Below are 17691 nucleotides of genomic sequence, written 5' to 3'. Positions count from 1 at the left end.
GCTCCTGACCAGCGCTCTCTCTTCTATCTCCCCTTCGCCTCCCCACACTTGTTTACTCATCCCAGAAAGCTTGGGCTACCCCTCCCTCTGACCCTGCCGGCATCGCTCCTGAGCAAACTCCCTCCGACCCCACGGCTGTTGCAAAGCACAACCCAACATGCAAACTGGAAGTCCGTTCCCGAAGTTCCGGTTTCTGTGTTGGGTTGTTTTTTGCCCTCCGGAGGCGGGCGAAAAATGGCCAAAAATGAAGGCCAAAGTCAGCTGGCTAGTGCGCATGCGCACTGGAGCTGACAGGGCAACCCTTCGCGTGCCCTAAGAAATGGCTCCGCGTGCCACCTGTGGCACGCGTGCCATAGGTTCGCCATCACGGATCTAGGACATGGGTGTCAAACTTACCGCTTCATGTTGCCGTCATGTGATATACTGTGATTTTCTTCCTTTCACAGAGCTGGGGTGGGCATGGTTTTTCTTCTAGGATATGTAAGTTGACTTTAATTTCTGAACAAGCAAGATTTTAGCAATTAATGGTGCTTGTTTCTTCTGTTTAAGATGAAGTCTGCTGAAGTGGCCATTATCAATGTTTACTTAAAATTATTTTCCAAATTCATCAGATATTAAAATGATATATGTGTTCTAGCAAAAGCTTTAGTGAATACTGAATAAGTTGAACTTTGTGCACTGTTTTTGCTGTGGCTGTATATTATTCTATTGTTTTGTGCAGATTTGCTTTGAAATACTTTAAGGACACTTCACCTGTGTTTCACCGACTTTTCCTGGAAAGTTTGGATACAAATGTGGTTCGATATGGACGGCGCAGAATGAAATTGAGGGATCTCATGGAGGCAGCCTACAAATTTCTCCAAAAAGATCAGTCTGTATTCAGAGAATTATGGGATTGGAGTGTTTGTGTCCCTTTACTAAGGAGTCATGATACTTTGGTTCGATGGTAACTTTAATTTTCTTACATTTATATGGTTCATTTAATGAACTGGGAAGGCTAACGGGCATTTTTACCTTTATTACATAATTCATAAGTTAGATTATAAAGCAGACAAGATTCCCTGAGCATATAAGAACTTCTAAATTGGCAGGTAAAGGAACATTCAATAAAACTATTCAGAGTAATTTTATGTAGCCTAAATATAAGCAAAATGGACTGTCAGACAATGTTTTTGTTAGACCCCCCCCCCCCCAAAATGAGAATTACTCATGTAATATATAAATTAGTTCTTGCATTTCTCATTTAGAATACTATGTGTGATAACTTGATTACCATGTGTTCATGGAAAGTTTGTTTTATGGAAATTTCTCTTATATGCATTTTGTGCTTATTGACACATGAAAGTGCTCTGATAGAAATCTTATCAGACTTATAAAATCTTCAAGGTAGAGGAGTTTTTGCTTAAAAGAATTTTAGTAGTGGGTGATATTTTCCCTTTACTTCTATTAGAAAGTGGATCTAACATTTATCTTTTGATTACCCTGACTTTAATAAGTGATCTTTCTAGAAAATTTGATCAATGTCAAAGTAATGATGATAAGTGGCCAGGCAAACTAATTTGATGTTTTTATAGCATTTCTTTTTTTTTCCCTGTAAAGTTCATCCTTCCTCAGGCTATTGGGTTTAAAACTGATGAATCAATCGGGTTTGTTAGAAATCTCATTAGGATAATACTGTAGATTTCCACAGCTAAAGTCCAGACTCCTTCATTAGTCTCACTCTAAAATATGAAGCTTGCTTCCTTGGTTTGTTCATCTCGTTACATTAATTTTATGTCATCAGTATTCTTTTTTTTCTGTTCTGATAAATGTCATTTAAATGTCATTAACATCATTTAAAAATGATGGTAATAAGACTGATATGGCCCATTTTTATGGGCAACTTGTAACTGATTTCATGAAACTAGTGATATACTGTATATTAGAGAAACTATTAAACTAAATGATTGTATGGAGTGGAATAGGGATGTCAAACTCACGTCATCACAACATCATCACGTGACATATCGCGACTTCACCCCCCTTTGTTAAACGGTGTGGGCCTGGTCAACATGTGACACATCGGGCCCGCCAGCCACGTGTTTTACAGCCCTGGAGTACGATAATCATTTTTCATCTCTCTCTAAAAGAAAATATGTTTAGAATTCACATTAAAATGTTATCTGAACAATTGTTCCTACATAGGTATACTGCCAGCTGTCTTGCTTTGGTTACATGCATGAATGATGAGCACCGATTATCTTTCCTGAAGAAAACTTTTAATCCAGAAGAGTTAATACATTTTAGACTTAAGTAAGTTTTCACCCTTCTCTTCTTCTATTTGCTCCCTTTTGGTGAGCAAAAGAGAGCAAAAATATTTTCTAAAATATTCGTTTAGTAGATCAGTCTGCTGTATTAACCATAATTACAATGTTGATAGGCTTGTGGAAGAGTCTCGGGTGCAGAACATTGAGCAGGCCTTAGTTATGGCCAATCCGGACCAAAACCTCTGGAACAAAGGGGAGAAGCTACGGTACACTCAGGGAGAGCTGGTTGCTGCTGACCTTTGTGCAAAGGTGGTAGCAGTGTGTGGCGTTGTCTTACCTAGACAACAGTTGGAGCCGAGAGAAAATGTAAGTAAAACTGATACGTATTATGACTTGCATGAGATTATTTAAAGACTTGTGTTTTTTCAGTTATTTACAATCTACAGGTTATTGTCCATACAGGACCACAATTGGGCCTGGCATCTCGGTCATTGTGCAAAGTCATCATTAAGCAAGCTGCCAAATGGCCACTTTGCTCAATGACCATAATCCCAGCTCTTCCAATTGAAATTATTATGTGGACTGCCAGGGAGAGGTCCTGGGCAGGGAGAAGGTTCGCATTCTGAGATAGCGTTTTCCCCTCCCAGAGACTTTCTGAGTCTTCCAGAGGGGAGTGGAAAATGTTAGGGAGGGGAAATCTGGTGGCTACTTCTCCTGTAGGTTTCTTTATAGAGAATGATACTTGAGAAAGGCAAATAGCAGATTCAGGAGAAGCTTCATATGACAAAACAGAAGTGTTCTTTTCCATATACAGGCAGCTTGATTTGGAATTCTCTGCATCAACAGGTTCCAATTTTGTTTCACTCAGTTCATCCCTAAGATACTTAAGAAATTATTACTAATTTCTTAATTATTACAAGTTCTGTGTTACTTTATGTTTTGTTCCTCTTAACTCTAATATTAGCTTGAAAACATTGTCTTCTCTATTACAGCAGGAAAACACCTTGAACAGTTTTGTGTTGGTGAATTCTGTCTGTGCACATCTCCAGAATCTGGCCATGGCTGTGTCTTCACAAAAGGCACTGCTCCTTGAAGGGCCAGTAGGATGTGGCAAAACATCTCTGGTAGAGTTCTTGGCAGCACTTACAGGAAGAACAAAGCCGCCTCATATTCTGAAAGTCCAGCTAGGAGATCAAACAGACAGTAAGGTAAACGGAAACCTATTTTAGGAAAGTATCACCTTAATATTTAGATGTTTAAAAAGAGTTAAAAAGCCAATTGGATCATATGCTTTCTTGGCTGATTTTTTGTTGTTGTAGAAGCCATATTGATCTGTAATGAGTAAATGTACTGCTGAACTTCTGGATTTATTTGAGAGAAATGAAGCATCAAAATTTAAATACATTTCACATCTTGGAAAGCATGGTCATCCTGGAGAACAAGAGAGGACAAATGACATGTTTCTGATGACATCATCATGCATATGCATTTTGGATACTTATGTCAGGAACTGGCACAATCCATAATAGGGCTTTTAATTATTGAAATCATTCAGTGCATTTTATTTTAGTGATCCTTTGGTTTGCTGTGATTGCTGCTGTTAGGAAGCTTAAAAAAACTTTTTAACTGATTGTTTACAAGTGATATCTTTACTATCTTCATAAGAAAAAAGATCAGAAATTTGTTGTCATTTAGAAGCTCTCACTATTTGAAAAGAAAGCGAATGATGGAAACATTTTGTTTCTGTTTTATTTTTTATTTTTTTATATAGACTTTGCTGGGCATGTATCGTTGCACAGATATACCAGGACAGTTTGTGTGGCAACCGGGGACCTTGACTCAAGCAGTTAGCAGAGGGCACTGGATACTTTTAGAAGATATTGATTATGCTGCCCTTGATGTGGTATGTTTTTGTACTTTATAGAAGCGCTTTGTGAATGCTTGGAATGAGAATCATGCTTACTTTCTCTTAAGGTTTTATTTCGTGGAAACTAGTGATTCATTTCCCCAGATAGTACTCTAGATTATTTATTTTTAATTAGCTCTTTCAGACAGAAGGCCCTCTGTGCTTTTTACTTTGGAAGATGAGTTGTAGATCTTGCTTACAACTGAGTGCTGAATGTGCCACAGAACTATGGTGGTCAAATTAGAATGGAATATCTTCCCCTTCATCCCCATTCCCCACCACTCCTAAATATGTAAATAGAATGTCTCACCTGTGCTCTTTTATACAGGGCCATGGAAGTTATTATATCTACAATAAGTTAAAGCATTTGTTACTGCCTCTCTGAGAAGCGTCCATCTAAAAAAATGTAACTTAAGAGAATTAGTTGCATATGTTTCAAGATGGGAAAGCATGGAGACCACATGCTGTTATTATCCCAACTCTTGACTCACGTAGCACAATGGACAGTCCACTGTGTTTGCAGCAAAATAGGATCAATGTAGCTGCTTGAACTAGTGAACAGATGGGTAGAATCAGGCTTTCTCAATAGCTGGGATGTACTGAGGTTGGATTCTGGAGGATCTGATTTTTTAAGAAACTTCTTTGGGAAAAGAGAAGAAAACCCTGCTACATGAATGAACCTTGTCATTTAGGCATTGCCCAGTGCGATTTTGTTCAATTTTTAGTTTTTTTTCTCTTCTCTTCCTTAGATCTCTGTATTGATTCCTCTTCTGGAAAATGGAGAGTTATTGATTCCTGGACGTAATGACTGTATAAAAGTAGCACCTGGTTTCCATCTTTTTGCTACCAGAAGGTAGAATGTGTACCCTGCCAGGGAGGGTTTGATAATGACTTTAAAATGGTTTATAGATGAGTGGGAGAAGGGGTTTGGGGAGGCATTCTTATAATTCTGTGTATACCTAAAAACATAATCCTTGAATCTAAGATGCTGTTTAGAAAAATATTATAAAAGTATATATAAAAATTCAGGAGGAGTAGCTGAATTGATACAGTAGTGGTTTGTAGTGTTGTAGGAATCCAACCATATTCTTACCAGATCATCATATCCTTTTATTAATATCTGATTAATATTAATCTCATTTGCCATTATTTAGAGAATCATACAATGAGCAAATGAATACCTAGAAATTAGTAATGGGGCATTTTAACATTATGTCATTGTTATCATTTGAGGTTTTAATTTCTTTAGTTTTGGTGTTGCAGTTAAGGAATATTATTATTACATTTATTATTAAATTCATTTGTTGCCCATCTTGTAATTTGAGATGACTGAGCAGAAAGACTTTTGGAAGTTTTAAGGCGACTAGATTGCTTGCAAGAGAACACATTTATATTATACAATTATACTTGGACAAATAAGAGTTACCTTCCCCTGTCTGTTCAATTAAAGGTACGAATATAGTACTAATGACAGATGGTTACAACACCGTATAATATTTTTGGCAGCGATGCCTTTGCCGCTTCAGAAGTTGCTAAATTACAACTCCCAGCATCCTGTTGAACATCATGACCAATGGAAAAGTAGTTCATGACATATTTAAGTAACGTCAGGCTGCAAGTTCTGCACATCTGGAATGTTATGCTCTAAAGAATCTAAAAACTAATTTGTGGTTTCATTAATGTAGAGTCTTCAGTTATGGCGGTGGTTGGTATAGGCAGCAGAACAGTCATGCTGCTCTTTTGGACAAGTACTGGACAAAAATTATGCTTAACAACTTGCCTAAGGCTGAACTGAAAGAGGTAAGTGAGGAGAGGGAATAAGCCCCATGAACTGACAGAAAAATTGTTTCAGGATTTCATTTCAAATTTGCTATTTAATTTCAGGAAAAAAAAAATATTCCATTATGTTAATTCCTACTAAAACTTGTAGAATATAATTATAACTTTATCCCATGTTCAGGATGAAACCATAATATATCTGTCAGAGTATTAAAAACAGCTTTTATTCTTCCTTCAGATTCTTCAGAGACGTTATCCTAAACTTGCCACTGTAACAGATTGTCTGCTGGATATCTACATTGAGCTTACTGGTGATAAACATTTATCTGAAAACCAAGTTGTGGGCAATGAGAATACAATGGATGATGCATCAGGCTTGACTGCAAATAAAAAGCCATGTTTGGAGGGCAGAGAGTTATCTCTAAGGTATTTAAATGTGCAGTTAAGCTGATGAATATTTTAGTTTGGAGGAGGCAGATTATCCTTAGACACCAATTATCTAGAGTAGTGTTTTTCAACCTTGGGACCTTTACTTCAACTCCCAGAATTCCCCAGCCAGTATGGCTAGTTGGGTAATTCTGGGAGTTGAAGTCCAAACGTCTTAAAGTTCCCAAGGTTGAGAAACACTGATCTAGAGTTTTAGAGATCATCTGCGTCCATGTTTTCATTGAAGTTCCCACTAAGAACGCATTAATTGAATGAAAATGTGACGAGTGGGTGTTTTTTGAAAACCAGCACCAAGTACCGTATTTTTCAGAGTATAAGATGCACCTTTTCCCCCCCAAAAAGAGAGTAAAAATATGGATGCGTCTTATACACTGAATATAGCATTTTTTTGCCCACTGAAATCCTGCGCCCTTTGTAAAAATGGACGTGCAGAGGGTTTGGGAGGCTTGCAAAGTGCTCCTGGGGGCTGAGGAGGGCAAAAGCAAGCAAAAAACGGGCCGTTTTTGCCCCCGCCCCCAGGAGCACTCTCCAAGCCTCCAAAGCTCTGCATACCCTTTTTTTTTCTTTTGCAAAAAAAATGAGGCGAGTCCCTTCGGGGAGAGGGGGCGGTCTAGAAGTTTAATAAATAAATTAATTAATTAAAGGGTTTGGGAGGCTGCAGAGCGCAAAAACTTTTTTAAAAAAAATACCTCTTCAAAATCATGGTGCATCTTATACTCCGGTGTGTCTTATAGTCCGAAAAATACGGTAGGTACCTAGTGAAGCGAGAAAGAAGCTATAGTTGTCGGAAGATAAGGAAAACATTACTCTGAAACTACATTCACATCATCTTTTCTTTTTTCAGGGACTTACTCAATTGGTGCAACAGAATCACGTTCAACTTTAACAGTTCTGCTTCATCTACTGCACTGAACATTTTTCGTGAGGTCTGAACTAAACACTTCTTGTTTTAGGATGGGGGTATTTTAAAAAAAAACTACTTTCTATAACATATAAATTCAAGTTGTTTTTTAGATAATGGATGGAGTATTAAGATAATTTTAGATAATGGTTGGAGGATTAAGAACTTTAGTATTTAATAGATTTAGTTCAATTAGAACTGTAACTAAGAGCATGTAGGTGATATTGTACAGTATAGTAGAGATTGGATGTTGGGTTTAAATGGCCTCTTTCAAGAGTATGACTCTTTGAGATATTCCAGTTTTTATAAAAGAAGAATGGAAATAAATGAATAAGACATTTCTTTCCATCACAAGAGTATACCAGTTATTCATTGCTAGAAAGTTAACTGCTCTTTGACTACAATTGGTTTATTTGGAGACAATAGTTTCTTAACTATAAACTCTTAACTTTTTCCGTTGACAGGCATTAGACTGTTTCACAGCTATGCTGTCAAAACAGTCCAATCGACTAAAAATGGCTGCAATCATTGGAAGCAGATTGAACATTTCCAAGCATAAGGTACATTTACAAATTGCCTATTTCTGTATAAGTGCTTCTCTCAATGGGAAATGACTCAAAATTGGCTGCAGCTAGTTGTGAACTTTGAAGGAAGTGTCTTCCATCGGGCTTTTCCATGCTAAATCATAATATGTACAATTGTTCCAAGTAACACCCCAACAACGACAGCTTGATTTATACATCACTTTTAAGCTCAAATCAAATGAACTCAGGATGGCTCAGTCCACTAAGTGAATCCACCTTGCAATTAATTGGAAAAGCAGTTGATAATCTGAAGCTTTGAGGAAATTGAAAAATGCATTAGTTAGCTGCTTCCCAAGCAGCAAAGTCACTTCGGTGGGCTGAAACAGCTCACTACTCACGAGAGTACTATATATGAATTGATGTGCAATAAATAAAGGTAGATCTGAATGTTCCTTTTCCATAGGTGGAATACTACTGTCAACTTCATAAACCAGAAATTGTAATAGGAGAACAAGAAGTCTCTGTGGGAAGAACTCAGCTCATTAAGAAGCAGTCACACACACTACTTACGCAACGGTATTGATTGTTTTGGAGAGGTTCCTCTAAAAACTGTGTCGGATTGCACGTTACATTAATTGTGTAGCCTATAGCTTCCCTTTTTTAAAAACTCCTGCATGGGTCTGAAGTCAAGCTTGACTCCTAGCGATCTGACTGACACATCCATGTTGTTTTCTTGGCAGCCATAACAAAGTGACTTGCTGTTATATTTTCTGGGATTTTTCTTTGTAACTTTCCAATTTAGCTTAAGTGAGAGGATCTCATCCAGGTACTACCCATGGCAGCTTTTTCATATCTTCTGAACCCAGATAAGGGGATCCATATGCTTCCATTGGTAGAGCTTTTTGATCTTTCCCATTAGAGCTACTTTCCTCTTGAACACCCTCCTCATAGGCAAGAACAGGGTTTTCTCTTTATTCAATTTCTCTTGAAGTTTCCAGGGAAGAGTTCAAAAGAAGCCAATAATCCCTCAGGCATAATCCTATCCCTCTTGCATTACATCACAAGGGGCCAAATAAAAATTTAAAAAGCATGGCTCTGGACCCTGTCCCAGAAATTACTCATCCTTCCTTTCTAATAAAGAAATGCAAAAAAGAAAGAAAGAAAGAAAGAAAGAAATTAGTGATAAATTTATAACATAGTGCATACACATAGCGATCCTCTTTTTTCTCCTGTGCATTTGTAGTATAAGGCAGAATGCTTAATTGCAAAATCCCATGGCAGCATTTGTGTTTTTTATTATTGGGTGTTTGTTTCTGTGATGTGTGAGAGAAGTATGTTTAGGAAATAGATGAATAGAAGATTGGTGGTGCAAAGGTGTAATATTCTGCCTTTTCATCTCGGCAGGAAAAAGCAAAGCTTTGCACCCACACGCCCATCTTCAGTGTTGATTGAGCAGCTTGCAGTATGTGTGGACAAGGGAGAGCCTGTATTACTTGTGGGTGAAACGGGAACAGGAAAAACGTCTGCTGTTCAGTACTTGGCCCAAATTACAGGTAAAGTGCAGTACTGAGACCGTAGCCAAGATACCGGAGAAGTGTTTACTCAGGAACCAATTCATCATCTTCTGTACCTTTTTGTTCTAAGGGCACCGTTTGAAAGTTATCAACATGAACCAGCAGAGTGATACTGCAGATCTTCTAGGAGGGTGAGTGTATAAGTCAATTAAAAAAAGAAAACCCTCTACAATCTCCTTCCTAGACAAACAGTGTTGGCAATATAGAAATATGCATTTTATTCCTTGGAATACAATATATTTTGAAAGCTCCAAATCAATAGGGAATTAGGCCTTCCCAACAAGTTTCCTCCAACAAGAGTTGGAGGAAAGAAAACATGTTTGGTTGGGTAGGTGTAGCTTTGCATAAGCACTTAAAACTTTCAGCATAATATGGCTTCCTGTTTAATTGTCAGATTAGAAAAGATATTACAAGAGGGGGAAAGGGATGTTGCACCCAAAGAGCTGATGGGGTAGGGAGGGGAGGCAAAAGTACAGGAAAAATGCAAGCACGTTTTTTATAGAAGGAAAACTTCGACAGAAACATACCTTGTTCCATGTTGTGGCTCACTTTTGCTTATCTTGTTTTTTATTGATTGACTGATCAAATTGAGGCACTGCTGCTCTTATGCCATCAATTTCATGTGGCTGTTTTGTTTTAAATTCTTTACAGATATAAGCCAGTGGATAACAAGCTGATATGGCTACCCTTGAGAGAGTCTTTTGAGGAACTTTTTGCACAGACATTTTCAAGAAAACAAAACCAGACTTTTTTAGGACATATCCAAACATGTTACCGACAGAAGCATTGGCATAACCTTCTCAAACTGATGCAGCATGTTTACAAATCTGCTATTAATAAGGAGGCTAAAGAAAATGCATCTGGTAAGACATCTGTGAGTTATGGAGTATTCCAGACAGGCCTTTCAATGTATTTCCTTTTTAGACTCAGTGGGAAAAATTAGCCCTACATATATTTCTGGAACAATTTGACAAACTTTCCTTTTTTTTAATCTTGGTGCGAAAAAAGTTTTAAAAGGTGGAAGGCACAACAGAGAGAAGGAATGAAGCAAGGAGTCTCTTTCTCTCTCCTTCATCGAAATCCTAGGTGAAAAGCCACAATTTCAGATATGTCTTGAACTATACTGAATTATAGTGTTGGTTTATAAGTATTTGTATTATACTCTTGGTTTCAAACAACATCAGAGGATGTTGCTGGATATTGGGTTGCGAGTTGTGGGGAGCTTTTTCAAGGTGTGTGCTGTTACAGAGAAAGATCCTGAAGTGTGCTAACCCTCAGAATCAAATCAGCTGGGTAGATACAAAGCAATATATTATGGCCATCCTTTATTTCCTTAATAAAGGAAGATCAGAAAAGTAAGTTGGAAAGATATACAAATTATTGCAGGATTTTGCTTTTTTACCAGGTGCTGCAATAAAATAATGCAACAAGGCTCACATCTTATTAACATATTCAGTGCAGTTATCTAATATCCTGCCAGTGGATTTTACAATATAAGATATATTTATAAATAGCTTTATGGCCAATAAAATGTTTTAACTCTTGTTTGATGCGTTCCATATTTCCATTCAGTGCCTTATTTGTAAAACTTCCTTCTGTAAGGTTAAATTCAGATATGTCTTAAACTATACTGAATTATAGTGATGGTTTATAACTATTTGTTTTATACTCTTGGTTTTAATGAAGAAATCTGTCATTGTAGGTTTGCCCCTGAAGGAAAAATGGGAAGAATTTGGTATCCGATTGGATCATGCTCAGCAGCAGATGAAGATGACAGAAAATGCACTGGTCTTTGCATTTGTAGAGGTAATATTTTTATTACTGTTATCATATTTTTAAAAACAAGGGCTGCAGGATATTTTATTATGGATATTGATGCATCTTCTGAAATTTTACTCACATGGAGAGAGGGGGTGGGAGAGAGACATAGAGGGATACAGAGAGAGGGAGAAAGAGGAAGGGAGGTGGAGACAGAGATACAGAGAGTGGGGAGAGAGATGGAGAGAGAGACAGATAGAGAGGGGGGGAGAGACAGGGAGATAAAGAGAGGGAGAAAGAGAGACAGATACAGAGAGGGGGGGAGAGAGACAGAAAGAAAGAGAAAGGGAGAGAGACAGGAAGAGAGATGCAGAGGGGGGGAGATGCATACAGTGATACGGAGAGATACAGAGAGGGGGAGAGAGACAGTGATACGGAGAGAGGGGGGAGAGAGATACAGAGAGGGAGAGAGAGAGATACAGAGGGAGAGAGAGAGATAGAGAGGGATACAAGAGAGAGAATGAGATTTCTCTTTGCTTTCCTTCCTTCATTTTGTCTGCTTAAGTGAGCTATGGTAACTTGTTTCTCTGTTTGTTTTCAGGGCACCCTAGCACAAGCAGTAAAGAAAGGAGAATGGATTCTACTGGATGAGATTAATTTAGCTACAGCGGAGACATTAGAATGTTTAAGTGGCTTACTTGAAGGGTTGTCTGGTTCATTAGTTTTACTAGACAGAGGAGACACAGGTATTTTTTTGTAACATTACATTGTTTACAATGGTTTTTAAGGGCCTGGGGTAATAGTAATATTTTAACCTCTAATGTGGGGGAGATTGTGTTCGAATTTTTGTGTTGCAGTTCACAATTAGAGATACCAAGTCTGTAGGTTTGGATAAAAACTTTGTGAGAAAACCACTTGTGGTGATGAGTATCTCTAAAGGGGAAGAAAACTACCTGTAGTTAATATGACAACCTGACATTGTTCCATCCAGTACAGAAGTCAATATTTTAATGCTGGTAGGGATAAGGGCAACAAGTTGGATTATTTAGTCCTTGTTTATGTACTTCCTTTTCATATCTACTTGGCCGCTGTGGCTTGAGAATGCTGGACTAGATACCCATTTCCCCGTGATTTATCCAAATAAATCAAAGACCTCTGGTCTTCTCAAAAGACCAGAGGTCTCAAAGCAAGATTTTTATAACCGACCCAAAAGTGGCAGCAGATTGATTGGGGCAGGCAGGACTGAGATACATGGATAACTCTGTTTGCAGTAGCTGGAGAGAATAAACCTTTTCTTCAGCTAAACTATTTTTATCTTGATTGCTGTAAAGGTCTGGCAAGTTTTTTGGATCATCAGATGTTAATATTTGTATATAAGTGGATGTGCTCATATGAAATATTTTCAGCAGAAGGTTGAAAGAAGGCATTAAAATGTAATGCCCTCAACCTGCCAATATCTAGTTGTCTTAGGAGAGATGTTCTAATTTTTTCGGACAGGTTTATAGAAAGCTTAACTGGAAGAATGATTCATTTTTTCTCCCATAATTATAGTTTGAATCGATACTGAATTCTGAATTTTAGGATAAATTCATTTTTCTCTCAGAAGTTGTCTTAAGAGAATTTAACCTGGCTCCAATCCTCACTTGTGGAAACTTGTTTCTTGGAAAATTATATTTTTCTGTATGTTTCAGATTCATCTTGGAGTTGCCATCACTACTTTTTCATTTATAAATTGGAAATGAAACTGACTAAATAGTTAGAGACTTGAAATGTGAATGTTTGGCTGTAGTTCTTTGGAAACATAGTTCATGAGATCAGGAGGCTGGTATTGTTTTTATAGATAGTTGATAGATATTACGGAAACATCAACTTGAGTTATGCAGAATATGAGTACTGTATGGATGAAGCAACAAAACCCAACTATTACCAACTTTTAAGTACACCTGCCCAAGGCTTGCTTGTTAATATGTTTTTCTTTGTTTTCCTGAGGAAAACTGGAACTGAAATTGGATGTGTCTGCGTTTTCTTTTTAGAGCCATTGGTACGTGATCCCAATTTTCATTTATTTGCCTGTATGAATCCAGCTACGGATGTTGGAAAAAGAAATCTACCTCCAGGAATACGAAACAGGTAAAAACATAATAACAAGTTGTACAAAATGAAATAATTATTCTGAAGTTGATGGTAGTAGGAACTGCTACTATTTTCTTTTTATACAGTGTTCTGAAATCCACCTTTGTTCATGAAGCAAAATACAAATATTTTTGAATATCTGAAATATATATTGTATCATACTATAACTGGACCATACTGTTTGCGAACACCTATAAGCAAACAAAGTAATAGCCAAAAGCCAACATGGATTTGTCAAAAACAGATCATGCCAGACTAATCTTATTGCATTCTTTGATAATGTGACAAAATTAGTGGACCAGGGGAATGCTGTCGATATAGTTTACTTGGACTTCAGTAAGGCTTTTGATAAGGTAGACCATAACCTACTATTAAATAAAGTAGAAGAATGTGGGTTAGACAGCATCACCACTAGATGGATTCGTAACTGGCTGACCAACCGCACTCAACGTGTAGTCCTCAATGAAACTGCATCTACATGGAGGGAAGTATGCAGTGGAGTACCCCAAGGCTCTGTTTTGGGCCCAGTACTCTTCAACATCTTCATCAATGATTTGGATGAGGGAATAAATGGGGAACTCATCAAATTTGCAGATGACACCAAGCTGGCAGGAATAGCCAACACTCCAGAAGCTAGGCTTAAGATACAGAAGGATCTTGACAAACTTGAACATTGGGCACTATCTAATAAAATGAAATTCAATGGTGAAAAGAGTAAGGTTCTACATTTAGGCAACAAAAACGGAAACCACAGGTACAGTATAGATGATACCTTGCTCAGTAGTAGTAACTGTGAAAGGGATCTTGGAGTCCTAGTGACAACCATTTAAATATGAGCCAGCAGTGTGCAGCAACTGCCAAAAAAGCCAACACAGTTCTAGGCTGCATCAACAGAGGGATAGAATCAAGATCACGTGAAGTGTTAATACCACTTTATAATGCCTTGGTAAGACCACACTTGGAATACTGCATTCAGTTCTGGTCGCCACGATGTAAAAAAGATGTGGAGACTCTAGACAGAGTGCAGAGAAGAGCAACAAAGATGATTAGGGGACTGGAGACTAAAACATATGAAGAATGCAGGAACTGGGTATGTTTAGCTTAAGAGAAAGAAGGACTAGGGGAGACATGATAGCATTGTTCCAATATCTCAGGGGTTGCCACAAAGAAGAGGGAGTCAAACTATTCTCCAAGGCACCTGAGGGTAGAACAAGAAGCAATGGGTGGAAACTAATCAAGGAGAGAAGCAACTTAGAACTGAGGAGAAATTTCCTGACAGTTAGAACAATTAATCAGTGGAACAGCTTGCCTCCAGAAGTTGTGAATGCCCCAACACTGGAAGTCTTTAAGAAGATGTTGGATAGCTATTTGTCTGAAACAGTATAGGGTTTCCTGCCTACGCAGGGGGTTGGACTAGAAGACCTCCAAGGTCCCTTTCAACTCTACTATTGTATTATTGTTAGCTAATGCACAGGCAAAAAGCCTAACCAGTGTGGGTCTGAAATGCATAGATGATGCTACTGTACAAACTTTGGGAATTGTAGTTCGGTTTGTTTTGAGTCATCACATTCAGACCAAGACTAGAATTGTATAGTGATCCCTTGGGAAATATAAAGGAAAAAACCACTGTTGGGTATATTCTGATAAGTCAGCATTACTAGTAAACTGCATAGCAGATGGATGGCTATATATGAGTGAATTTTATGCTTATTTGATCTATCGTAGGCCATACTTTCTGATTTAGCATGGCAAGTAGGAGAACTCTCAGAATTATGTCATTAATGGTGGCCTGCCAAGTGCTTGTTAAGCATTACATTCTATACTTACACTTTGATTTCCCCACTGAGTACTTAGCAAGCTGCACTTGACAGTAGAATTAAATTTAAAGTTATGGAACTCTCTCTGCAGAATTAAAAATTATTTAGCAGCAAAAGACCTGCGTGTTGCTTAGCGAGCTTCACTAATGAAATTCCAGTGCATTGTGTTCTGTATGTAACCCCACTTGGACTGAATTGCTTGTGAGGCTCCATTGGTCCTCAGCTTTTTTGCTGTGGTCCCCCCCCCCCCAAAGTACAACGCCCATATTCAGCAATTTCCTGTCATTGTTCAATGAAAAACAGAAGTAATATTTTAAAGCCTTGTAAGCTCAACACAAATCTTTCAGTAAAAATTTTCAATGAACATTTCTGCCAAAATGGAAAGAAAACGAATCCAAATCCTTCCCTCCCAAATGATACCGTTCCACTTCTGTATGCTGTAAAGCAGTATGGAGCAGCATAAAAGTCTAAGTGCTATTGCTGTGTTCCTCTGTGACAGGTTAGAACTTGTATTACCCATGTAACACTTTTATATTGTGATTGGCAGATTGGTGTTTAGTCTTCAGTTTTAGATTAGTATGACTCGGCATGACGGTACCTTGAACTTTTAAATGTCTTGTCGCTTTACAGATTTACTGAAATCTACACAGAAGAATTACAGAATGAGGATGATTTATATATTCTTATAATGGGTTATCTGAAAGGGCTAAATGTGAGCAAAACCACAGTTCATGGGATCATCACGTAAGTCAAATGCTGTATATTTGTTTACTGTTTGTACCTATGTCAACAATTATAACAATTCAGAAACCTTGCGTTGTCATTTCTGGATCTGTTTTTGTTCAGGACTGTTGTGCTAAGGCAGGGGTGTCCAAACTTGGGAACTTTAAGACTTGTGGACTTAAACTCCCAGAATTCCCCAGCCAGCATGGCTGGCTGGGGAATTCTGGGAGTTGAAGTCCACAAGTCTTAAAGTTCCCAAGTTTGGACACCCCTGTGCTAAGGTTTTGTTGGGTGGTTAAGGGTTATATTATTTTATCCCGGATGCTTTTTTGTGTGTTTTATGTTGTTTCTGTGAGTCTGAAACATTGAGCAACTTCAAATTTAATGAAGATCTTGATGTCAAGCCCAGAGAAACCAAGTTATTTCTTCCTTTTCATTTGTAGCTTCTATCTGACAGTGAGAAAAGAGTGTGAATCAAAACTGGTGGATGGGACAGGCCGTAAGCCTCATTATAGCCTTCGCACCTTGTGTAGAGCTTTGAAGTTTGCATCATCCAATCCATGCATCAATATCCAGCGCTCGCTTTATGAGGTGATTATTCTTGCTTTCTTTGTTCCTGAACATTGAGAACTGTGATCAGAAAACATTTAATATTTTTTCACCTTAACACTTAAAGTTTTATGAGCCTCCCCCTCTCACACCTACTACCAATAATGCATTTTAATTTTTTGCTGCTTCTTACAGGGCTTTTGCTTGGGGTTTCTTACTCAGCTTGATAGAAACTCTTACCCAGTTGTTCAGCACCTCATATGTCAACATATTTTGTTTGGAAACACAAAAAGTCTAAAGCAGGCAAGTATTCTTCGAATGATTAGAATTAATATTTTGCTGTTGAAATGAAGAATATCCTCTCATAGTGAATGCACTGAGCTCTGAAAGCTCGTTTTGAGAATAAAGCACCATTGTTTCAGTGTTTTATCGCAGCCCAAGATAAACGGAGGCATTTTGTTTATATTGTTTCCAAGTGTTCTATTACAGAAAGTGAAACAAGCTCATTATACTCTTACTTTTCAACCTTCAACCACAAATGTAGGCAAGATTCGGTCCATACTGGGTATTGTGCTCCATCCAAACTATGGAAAAATTGTCCAAAGAGATTATTTTTAAATGTATGTATTGATAGCAAACAAAAATTAGGATGTGGATAACATTTGCTGCTATAGCTAGAGGGTAGATAGCATTCATAAGAGACTAGTACCCCAAAAACGTTTATACTGCTAGGATGAACCATGATGCTGTAAGAGTTTTTGAATATCTCTTTTAATTCCAAAAGGAGCCATTTTTTTCTGAGATAAGAATGCCGTGGGTTTTATGCTTTGTTCATAGCCTTACAGTGGAGCTTTAATCTTGTAATTGTACTGATTATATCTTGCTTTATTCTATTTACTTGGATTTTCTTGCAATCTTTCCTTCCTGTTACATAGGCCCATGAAGAATAGATGTGATTTGAGATTATTATTCACATTATATCTAGGTGGCTAGAATAAAAGTTATGTAGTTCTCATAAGGGGGAAATGCAACACTATGATGTTTTAAGAAGGTCTGTCCATAGCTTAAATTAGTTATATTTTTATGACCCCATTTTAGTCCTTACCAGAGCCTAAAGGAGGCAAAATGATAAAAGTAGAAGGATACTGGATTTCAGCTGGCGATAACGAACCTACTATTGATGAGACTTATATTCTCACACCTTCAGTCAAACTTAACCTCAAAGATATTGTCCGAGTTGTATCAGCTGGGTACGTTGGATTTAATTATTCCTTTTCCTGTTCTGTGAAAATAGTTTACATTTAATTTGACACCTAAAAGTAGCACTGACTTTT

General features: G+C 37.7%; 1 protein-coding gene across 2 annotated transcripts in view; it reads left to right on the top strand.

Moving 5' to 3' along the window:
* The window catches only part of MDN1 (midasin AAA ATPase 1), a 125846-nt gene that overhangs the window by 6245 nt on the left and 101910 nt on the right, over nucleotides 1–17691 (top strand). The window contains exons 3-23 of one of the 2 annotated variants that reach the window (XM_081942808.1): nucleotides 722–946; nucleotides 2185–2292; nucleotides 2420–2612; nucleotides 3242–3454; nucleotides 4018–4149; nucleotides 4902–5005; nucleotides 5838–5952; nucleotides 6170–6357; nucleotides 7223–7304; nucleotides 7744–7839; nucleotides 8267–8379; nucleotides 9208–9356; nucleotides 9448–9508; nucleotides 10029–10240; nucleotides 11080–11183; nucleotides 11737–11881; nucleotides 13169–13265; nucleotides 15716–15829; nucleotides 16252–16399; nucleotides 16553–16660; nucleotides 17456–17607. In XM_081942808.1, coding sequence (XP_081798934.1) covers nucleotides 722–946; nucleotides 2185–2292; nucleotides 2420–2612; nucleotides 3242–3454; nucleotides 4018–4149; nucleotides 4902–5005; nucleotides 5838–5952; nucleotides 6170–6357; nucleotides 7223–7304; nucleotides 7744–7839; nucleotides 8267–8379; nucleotides 9208–9356; nucleotides 9448–9508; nucleotides 10029–10240; nucleotides 11080–11183; nucleotides 11737–11881; nucleotides 13169–13265; nucleotides 15716–15829; nucleotides 16252–16399; nucleotides 16553–16660; nucleotides 17456–17607 — 2859 coding nt within the window. Of the gene's footprint in view, nucleotides 1–721; nucleotides 947–2184; nucleotides 2293–2419; nucleotides 2613–3238; nucleotides 3455–4017; nucleotides 4150–4901; nucleotides 5006–5837; nucleotides 5953–6169; nucleotides 6358–7222; nucleotides 7305–7743; nucleotides 7840–8266; nucleotides 8380–9207; nucleotides 9357–9447; nucleotides 9509–10028; nucleotides 10241–11079; nucleotides 11184–11736; nucleotides 11882–13168; nucleotides 13266–15715; nucleotides 15830–16251; nucleotides 16400–16552; nucleotides 16661–17455; nucleotides 17608–17691 lie in introns of both variants that reach the window. The other variant, XM_081942807.1, reaches the window with a different exon arrangement.

Source organism: Natrix helvetica (assembly GCF_964273705.1).
Source record: "Natrix helvetica genome assembly, chromosome: 2".
NCBI classification, from domain to species: Eukaryota; Metazoa; Chordata; class Lepidosauria; order Squamata; family Natricidae; genus Natrix; species Natrix helvetica.
Note: the sequence above shows the minus strand (reverse complement) of the source record. Positions and strands in the feature narration are given on the sequence as shown.